The sequence below is a fragment of the Takifugu flavidus genome, chromosome 16, assembly GCF_003711565.1.
Source record: "Takifugu flavidus isolate HTHZ2018 chromosome 16, ASM371156v2, whole genome shotgun sequence".
NCBI lineage: Eukaryota > Metazoa > Chordata > Actinopteri > Tetraodontiformes > Tetraodontidae > Takifugu > Takifugu flavidus.
This window is the reverse complement of record NC_079535.1, coordinates 10,419,342-10,428,329: the sequence shown is the minus strand read 5'-3', so window position 1 is coordinate 10,428,329 and position 8,988 is coordinate 10,419,342. Positions and strand designations below refer to the sequence as shown.

At 50.6% G+C, this 8,988-nt stretch overlaps 2 protein-coding genes across 6 annotated transcripts in view; one reads left to right on the top strand and one right to left on the bottom strand.

The window, feature by feature from the left end:
- Window positions 1-4,471: 4,471 nt before the first annotated feature.
- LOC130539986 (glutamate-rich protein 1) lies at window positions 4,472-8,341 on the bottom strand. 2 transcript variants are annotated; one of them, XM_057058792.1, is made up of 6 exons: window positions 8,027-8,341; window positions 7,484-7,618; window positions 7,264-7,398; window positions 6,569-6,928; window positions 6,286-6,480; window positions 4,472-4,674 (listed from the first exon to the last, which is right to left on the bottom strand). In XM_057058792.1, exons 1-6 carry the CDS (start codon window positions 8,043-8,045, stop codon window positions 4,556-4,558), a joined length of 963 nt encoding a protein of 320 aa, XP_056914772.1. In that variant the 5' UTR covers window positions 8,046-8,341; the 3' UTR covers window positions 4,472-4,555. The 2 variants fall into 2 exon arrangements, with proteins under 2 accessions (XP_056914772.1, XP_056914771.1); XM_057058791.1 differs by having other exon boundaries at window positions 7,264-7,404; window positions 8,027-8,338.
- Window positions 8,342-8,585: 244 nt separating this feature from the next.
- Window positions 8,586-8,988, top strand: part of dlgap2a (discs, large (Drosophila) homolog-associated protein 2a) — a 100,419-nt gene continuing 100,016 nt past the window's right edge. For 2 of the 4 annotated variants that reach the window (XM_057058786.1, XM_057058784.1), the window contains exon 1: window positions 8,587-8,963. In XM_057058786.1, the coding sequence (XP_056914766.1) occupies window positions 8,946-8,963 (18 nt within the window). In that variant the 5' untranslated portion in view covers window positions 8,587-8,945. Of the gene's footprint in view, window positions 8,964-8,988 lie in introns of all 4 variants that reach the window. The other 2 variants (XM_057058785.1, XM_057058790.1) reach the window with 2 other exon arrangements.

The following is an 8,988-nucleotide window of genomic DNA, read 5'->3' as shown; positions in this document are numbered from 1 at the left end:
ACTCCGCACCTGCAGAAAATGGCTGCTTATCCATTTGGCTGACAGACAAGAAAAGGATGGCTCTTTAGTGATGAAAAGCTCCACTACAAGGTCTGGCTGACCTCGCACAGATGAAACACTCTCACTGGCTGTCATCTGAACCTTCCTCCTCCACTCGTCCTCTTTCGGAGAATGATGTTTCTATCTGAACTCCACACAGAAGTCAATTAGGAGGAAGCAAAGATGAAGACGCTGGGCACTCTTTAAGGCACGGCACGCATCCTCAACCACGCTCAGAGCCTCGCCGCAACTCCAGCCCCACCCACCGACACGCGTCTGTGGTGTCAGCGCGCACCAGGGCCACGCGCGTCTCGGTGGGGCGAGTGGTGGGCCCTGCAGGGGGGACGGTGCAAACAATGCACAGCGACTGTTTCTCAGGCTTCGTACTCCTCTCTAATACCAGATTAGATGAATGAATGTGTTTGCCGGGACTGATTTTCCACCAGAGGTAATCCCTAGTGAGGACACGCGCTTATCCAGGAGGAATCAACACTCCACCTCGCCTGCCTGCCAACCGCATCTCAGCCAGTTATATTAGGAGCCATAATCCACTAAGGTGTTATTTGCGTTGTTTACAGGCTTCCGCTTTGATATCGGGGAGATTTAGCTATCTCTGTTTAAAAGATCCAACCCCCCCATCCCCCCCCTCCACTGCAAACTCTTCTGACTGAGCCGCGGTGCCAGCACACATCTCTCCGGATTGACAGACGGTGTCAGAAGGTGACAGCAAGCGTTGAGGCTTGTGGATGGATGGCACCTGCTACCCCTCAGAGGAGAGGAACCGAAGCCACAGGCAGGAGATGCTAAAGCACCTGGCTGTCTGCCCTGGTGGGGGGGTGGGGGTTATTGATGGGTGGGGAGCAGGGAGAAGGTTGCCAACCATCTGCGTATGGAGAGCAAGTGCCAGGCGTCTGCCTAGTTTTGATGGTATGTCTCACAGAAGTTACCCATCGGTTCCACTGGTATATATTCCTTAGAATATTCCGGTAGGTGCTCATCCAGCCACCTATCAATACCGGCTAACATCGCTAAGAAGACAACACAATTCAAACGACACATTGCACAAGATACAGAGTAGGTCATCCCTAGATAACATCCAACCCCCTGGCAACATAAAGGCTGAGGTCATTCAAATATCCACACTCGCACGTCACCAGAGAGCACGTGGGCCTCACCGTGAGGTGGGCCGGCACAGCTACGATCTTAGACGTGCAGGAGTGTCGTTACTGGAACTCAGCCTCTCATGCTGAAGGAGCTACATGCAGCATTCTGGATTATTTCTAAGGAACCTTCGGTCCCACAAAGGAGGGAGGCGGGATCTCCTGGCAGGCGCCGGCCCGACGAGCGGCGTCCAGGAAGGGGGTCCTGTGAGCTGCCGCGCCTGCCGCGCTGGCGTCGGTGTGAGTGCCGACCAACTGCAGCACGCGGCAGATGGCCTGTGGTGGAGGGCCAGCTGCCTGGAGCTGTAGCCGCACATCCCGATCCCCACGGCCCCCAGGAGCACGGCCATGCCCGGCACGCTCTTGTCAGCCGGGGGTGTCACGGGCACATTGTGGTAGGCCTGTGTCTGTGCAGAAAGACGGGAGGAAAGCGTCGGAGTGAGGGAACGTCGGGGAGATTATGGAGACTATTTTCCATCATAAAGAGTTAGAAAAGAAAAACTTTGCTCACCTCTGCCCACATCCCATAAAGCCTCCCCACCACTCCCAGAGAGATTAAAAACTCATCTTCTCTCATTTGCCCCACCACAGTCTGTCAAAGTAAAAGCTTGTCTGTTTTGTGTCACAGGCAATTTCCTTCAGCAGCTCTTGATGATTATACAGAGCACAGAGGAGCGAATAATAGAAACTTCAGTGTCTAAATGAGCCGGGCAAGTCAGACTGCTCAGCCATTCTTGGGGCTCACTCACCCATTTCCCATTCCCATTTACAATGCAGTCGACTGTTAGGTGCTAAATGCCAGCAGAAAGGTGATTCTGTGTTTTGTGGGCCTAAACAAAAGTCATCATCTGGTCCGTGGAGCAGAAACCTGCGCGGCCCTGGTTGGCACGGATGGTGCGCAATAGCGTTTTTCATTGGCTGTTTAGACGGCTAAAAAGCTCTGTTACAACTCGGGAAATTCATCATTCTCGCTATAAAATCCTGCTCACACAAACAAGCAGTACTCGTCAAATAGATGAAGTCCAGAGAAATAAAGGTGGAGTCCTCACCTGCAGCAGCCTGATGTATCCTGGAGTGAGTCTTTGGAGTCTGCAGAACATCTCTGGGCTCGAGTCTGACGATCTTCTTAAGGACAAACGGCTTTCAGAAGTTGCCTGTGTGTGCTGACCTCCTCCTCCTGGATTCCCAGGGTGGGAAACCCACTGACAGAGGGAATGTCCTGCTGTGTGTGTGTGGACACGCAGCTCTCTGATGCGGCCCGGCCCAGTCAGCCCTCTAATATCTCCTTGCTGCCGTTACATAAGCTGCAGTCTGTAGGTTGAGTGTCTAAGGAGATTACGCTGGCACACACACACAAGCGTCTTCATAAACAGAGGCACGCTTCCATGCTGGTGCAACCACTGACTTTTGCTCATATTAAAGTCCTTTTAGGAAATGAAGTGATATTTTGAAATATTTTCCCTTGAGCAGATATTTGTCTGATATATCACAAAACAATAAATTGGTACATCTAATGAACAATACGCGATCTCGTATACATTTGCTTTACTTTGATGGTCAATGGATCCAATATTAAATACGCTTATGGACATAATTAGTCATAACTCTGTCACTTAATTTAATAAATAGCTTAAAAACAATCTAAAACACAAAACAATCAGCTGTTCTTTATATCTTAGTGAGGCCCAGCACTTGCTGTGCACCACAAGCTTCAGTTCTGGGCCCCCTTCACTTTATTAAAATATCAACCTCCTAGCTTGAGCGTTTCTAAATATGCTTGTTTTATGGCCACTTTATTGTCTCTCACTGCTATTAACACATCGTGATTGGATGATAACTGACTTTATATTGTGTGTAGTGCCATTCCTTTTAAACTATTCTCTTCACCAGATGAATCCGGGCATAACTGACTGTGTATAAGAACAGTTGGTGGTTGAGGATATTTCCTGGCATGTCAGCGTATTTTTGTAAGCTTTAATATCCTTCTGGCCCTCTGGGGCTTCGGTTCAGAGTGGGGTCTTATAACAAGGTCACCGTGCTGATAATATATATCTCTAGTTTTCATTGCTGGAGAGGAATCCTCCAGAATCCGCCAACAGTGACCTTCTTCTCTGGGTTTGAGGACTTGATTCTGCCTCCCAGCTTCATACGTCCATGAATCCCTGCTGCCAGGTCACGACGCCACCGAGGCTACGGCGACCAACGTACTGATCACTACTGATCCTGGTAATATTAGAAGTCGACTCAGGCCTGCATGGAACACCTCCCAAGGAAACAAACCCAAAGTCAGCACATCCGCGGGCTCACGCGGTGGCTGGTGCTGCTCAGTAAACCACAGCGAAAACATTAAACTGGGAGCAACATTTCTCTAAATAAAAATCAATGCACCGCATTTTAATAGAGCGTCTGTGTGGAGGCTTTTTTCCCCTTTTTTGACAATTAAATTCCCCGCAACCGTGCCAAGCCTTCGCCTTGACTCGCTACATAAAAACCTATTGTTGCTTAGACATGGCTTTTTTTCTTAAATCTGCTGACTGGCCAGAAAAGACGTACTGTATTGTGTTTGGCTGCGCACCAAGATGACGGATGAGCAACCTTCGCTGCCGCGCTAATGGCTAAAAGGGTGCAATAAGAGCTCATAAGACCACAGTTATGTCACACAGGCGATCAGGCAACATGCTCTCAGGATTTGACGCCTGAAGTCTTCTCATGCGTCTCGCCGTTCGCTCAGGTCAGGACAATGGCGCCACCCAGCTGAGATAATTCTGTCCCTCTCCTGAACCCGTCGCCTGGCACTAAGCTGTGGGGGGAAGAGCTAGAATAGACTATCCCCCTAGCAGACGGGCATGGTTTTGGAGGTGGTTAAGCCACCAACTCCTTGGGGGGGGATCGCTTGCCAAGGTCCAGCTCCAAACTTTGCTGCTATATGGAGGTTATGGTTAGATAAGGGCACCACGCTGGGACCTGAGCCCCTTAATGGATGTCTTCTCAGACGCCATCCTGCCTCCCCGATGACTGCACGGAGGAGCCATTTGGCCAGGTGTTTGATCTGATTTGGAAGCGTGCAGCAGAGGATTGAGGAGGCCTTTAAGTTAACTGTCTGGGTTTAAATGTCATAACAACAGCAAATTTAGCAATTAGGCGGTTGCTTGAGGGAGGGGCTGAGTGAACGTGAACGCCAGTTCGATAAAATTTCAACAACCATCCAGCTCCGTGCGGTGGGATGATTTGCAGCGACTCACTGTGTGTTTGATAAAAAAAACAGACAAGGATAGAAAACCAGGGATATTTAATAAGGCTTCTCATCCGACAGTGATGGAGCGCGATGGAAACGGCAGCTCAGGAGCGTCTGTGCTCTAGCGTGACTGACGGCCTCCTGGTGGCACCTGGGGAAGCTCAGCCTCCTCTCCTCCGTGCGCTGGAAGAATGTCTGTGATCCAGTACTGAAGCAGCGCGCCGACGGCGGCGGTTTCCCCTGGAACACAAAGAGAGCGCGGCGTTACGGTTGATGCTGCAGCCGACAACACCAGAGGAACAATCGGCTTCCTCCGAAGACGCTCGACAGGCGTCTGCATTGGCGCGGCGATGATTTTGGTTCCTGTTTGATCGGAGACACGCAGGAAACGACGGCGTAAAGAGGAGCAGATACCGTCGGTGACGGATATCCACCTTAAATGTGCTACAGCCATTTCTCTGCAGGGACGTTAGAACTGCTGAAACATTGTGTTTCATTCCTCAGCAGACTGCGACGCCATTATTACTGCACCAGCTATCAGGCCTTTAATGGAGGCTCACAGGAGTTTAGTTTAGTCATTGTTAGTGTTGTGGCGCCATTTTCCTGCATTATTGCTGTTTCAGGACAAAGCAGAAGGTTCAACGAGTCGGGGTGTGCAGCCAACGTGGGCCTCCAGCAGCCTGTTCAGAGGGAGCTGCAGATCGGCGCTCCGTGCCCGATGAATCCCTCTTTTCCCTCTCAGATCCGCGGCCAACGCTTCACAGATGCTCTCCGACATGCAGCACTTGTCTCCCCCTTTTCAGCCCCTTTGTGCTGATTTCTGGTTATTCACTAAATCTGTTTTCTTTTGAAACGTGGCAATTTGATTTTGGAGCAAATTGGGCACAACACACACACACACACACACGTACACACACATACAGCATGACTTGAGTGAATTGTGTAAGCTTTTAAGCAGACTGCATTAGTGAAATGAAGTGACGGACAGCTTTATCGCCCAACGGCAATAAAGCGGAGACTTCTGAAACGCAGCTTTTCAGCGCCGCAGAGGGAAACCAAAGATCGCGCCGTTAATACGAGGCCACCGGGTCCCGCACCGACGATGATCCGCCGTTTTATGATGAAATTGTCCTCTCCCGAAGGCACGATTTCAAATGAAATATTTACAGGTCGGCCAGGAGCGCGTTCACGAGGGTGACGGGAGCCCAGGGTGCATCTGTCTTTGGTGCATCCACATGGCGACAGCAGCGTTCGCAACAGTGAGGCAGCATGACTCATGCCCGATGACGCAGGTGGGAGAGGGGGGCTACAAAAGCTTTCAGGCAGCTGTGGAGAAGCTGCCTGGAGACGACGGGCACGACTCCGGCACAGCCAGCCACACATCACTCTGTCAATGTGGACTCCATCTCCGTGCCGGCCTGTTTACATCTCCTCGCCATTGGCGCGCACTCGAGCGCTCGATGGCGGCGGAGTCCCCGCTGATCCCGTGACACAGCAGACTAATCAAGCATGCAAGTGCACAAACAAAACAAAAAAAAACGTGCACGGGCAAAAACGTATCTGGGGACTCCTGAGAAGTTGAAGCCGCCGTGAGCGCGGACAAGTCGGAACACGTCGAGTGTGCGAGGTGGACGAGGCGACGTGCAGGTGCAGGTGCAGGTAAAGGCGAGTTCGAGCAGGTCCAGTCAGATTTAGGATTATTATGGATGTTAGGATGCACAGACAACCTGCAGGGACAGGTCGGGACACGCGTCAACCTGCAGGGACAGGTTAATGAAGTTTCCGGGCAGATCCCAGCGTGAAAAGGCCAGTGTGGACAGGACGGGGCATTAACTGGCGTCAGGCACGTACCTTCAGACAAAGCCGATGTGTCCCTGAGCTCCTCCAGCGCCTCTGCCAGCTTATCCGTCTCTCTCCGCTGAACCAAGCTCTGAAGAGTGGAGAGTTGCTTTAAGACAGAGGTGGGTTTGTCCCCGCTGGCTAAGCTGCTCAGAAGGTCCTCCACCGTCCCAGAGAGGAGACGGAGCTCGTGGACAGGCGGCGAGGCTGCAGGAGCGCAGAGGCCAGAAAACAGTTAGCGTTCACGTAAAATGCAACAGCAGGGCGATTTCAGCAGGAAGAGCTCCTCACGTACTGTCTGACACGTAGAGCTTCATGGTGGACCTCAGGAAGTCTGACACCTCAGCAACTCTCCGCCCGCTCTCGTCGTCGCCTTCTTCGTCCTTCCTGTAGGTGAACTCCACGGCGGCAGCCTGGGGCACCAGGCCCATGGACAGCAGCTTCTCTTTGCGCCGCTTCTTCTTCAGCTTCCTTCTCTTGTTCTTGCTAACGCCCTCCCCCACCTCGTTCCCCTGACCCGGAGCCACGCTGGGCTCAGCTGCTCCGTCTTTCTCACAGTCTGGACGGAGGGATGGCTTCTTTTTTCTCCTTTTCCTTCTCTTCTGTCCTTTTTCTTCCTCTCGTTCCGAATCCCCGTCGGTGTCACCTCGGCTCTCTGTGGGCGACAAGATGGCAAACTTTAAATTCCATTTAGGTGCCACACAAACTCCAAAAACGAGGCATAAATCCAACACAGACATGTGAGAAAGTTTCATTAACCGTCCACAAGCGCTCTAATGAACTCTCCTGTGTCAAGTTTGATGAATCCTTCCATAATCTGAGGAAGATGGACGAGCATCACAAACATTTAACACATCTCAGACATCTGAGAATGACCGAACTTCACTTGTTCAGCCCTGAGTTTACATTTAGGGTCGTTTCATAACAGAGACGACCCATCTTGAAAGGTGCTGTTGAGCTGAACATGAACGATGATTACGACCAAAGTACCAGCTGTGTCCTTGTCACTTGTGCCGTCCAGCTGGAAGCGTGTGGGGGATCTCTCGGAATCTGCCTTGTAGTCCGCAGGAGGGGGTAGGACCGTGTACACGCGCCTTGCAGGAGCGTCTCCGATCAAGGTCTTTCCTGCAGCTACCAGGGTAACAGTGGTAAAAGATGGGTTTTGAATGTTCTGATATAAACCGTTCTTTATATCAGATCTTCATCAAACCTGCAGTGGTGGCAGAAGGTCTGGAGGCCTTCCTTTTCCTGCAGGGGGGGTTTGATGGGTTTTCCACTTGCAGCTTGCTGGACTCATATTTAGGAGCTGCGGGGAAAAGCCTCTGGAGGACTTTTGATTGAAATACTGGCGGACACAAGATGCACAAACAAAAAAACCCAAATCGTTACGTTTGTCTTCGAATTTACGTGTCTAATTCCCAATACGGGCAGGTTGGAATCCAACCTTGCCAAATCTGCTATTTAAAAAGAAACTATATGAAATCCTAAACATGAAATGAGAAGTGCTTCTCACCAATCTTGACTATGAATTGTCATTTTCAGGCTGGCCTGTTACCGGCCGACAACTATTAGCCGAGTGCGTGTTTAAGAGTTGTCTTATTTCTCTTTGCACGGAGACCATGTGCGTTTGTTTACACTTAGAAACCAACTTAACGCGAGACTTAGCATGCTAGCTGCTAAGTTACCCAAAATATAACGTTCTGTGGTTTTGTACGAAACCTAAACTATTGTAGGGTTCTTCAGCCGTTCTCACCTTCTTTCCTACGTGCCATATCGATCCATGTATGTGTGGGAGTAGAAAGAACGAACCATTAGAATAAACACACAGCTACATCCATGATGCTACCAAGCTAGCCGGGTTAGCTAGCCAGTTTCCCACCCAGCTGGCATTTATTACGTCAACAGGAGGTCCTGTAACGCGCGTTGTCGTTAAAAAGCATTTCCATCTAGGCGTCCTTAAAGAACTGTATTTTAGAAAAGCTCAGTGGAATACTAATGGCGTGTGTGTTTTCCTCTAGTAGCTAGGTAGCATTAGCTGCCGCTCTGTGGCGACAGAGAGGTATCGCTCCAGACGCACCGAATCCCCATTCAAACCATCCCAAACTTAACGATTTAATAAAATCCCAAGGACTCTTTGCTTTGATGTCAGCCGCATGTAAGTCATTTTATTAACTGGGATGCACTCTACAATTCGGCACACAACATACAGCACAATGCATAGAATATAGGTTTTTATGAGGCTTATTTATAATGGTGAATGAAAGCGTGCGCTCGTTCCATTTATAAAATAGCAACGAATCAAAACGTGACTGACGGTGCAAAGATGAGTCACATGTACGAGCGCGATCACAACGCTGCTGCTGTCTTTAATAAGCGCTCATGTTCTGCCCCCCCACCCCAAGGAAGTCTTAGAAGCGCATCCACATCAGACGAGCGCTCCCCAATGCGTCTGGGTCTGCAGCGGTGCGCTGCGGTGCGGGGCGTGCGCGCACGGCGCACGGCGCACAGCACCGAGGCAGCTGTATAACGGGGTGGAGGCGAGATGAGAATACTAAAGAGGCACCTCATGGTTCAGCATCAGCGCCGGGCTGAGTTATTAGGGTCTGCGCACCCTCCAAACTTGGCTTGGGACCTCAGCATGTGAACAGGCTTTGCAGGAGGATCCACCTAGAATGTCAGCTCTGAAGAAGGTAAAACTGCTTCTTTCTTATTCAC

Bases quoted from the DNA above. Each gene is read 5' to 3' on its own strand.
- LOC130539986 (XM_057058791.1), bottom strand. The intron at 6,929-7,263 runs GTACTTTGGTCG...TGTCGCCCACAG, and splicing joins AAGTGACAAGGACACAGCTG to AGAGCCGAGGTGACACCGAC. The intron at 6,481-6,568 runs GTACGTGAGGAG...GCGCTCCTGCAG, and splicing joins GAAGCTCTACGTGTCAGACA to CCTCGCCGCCTGTCCACGAG.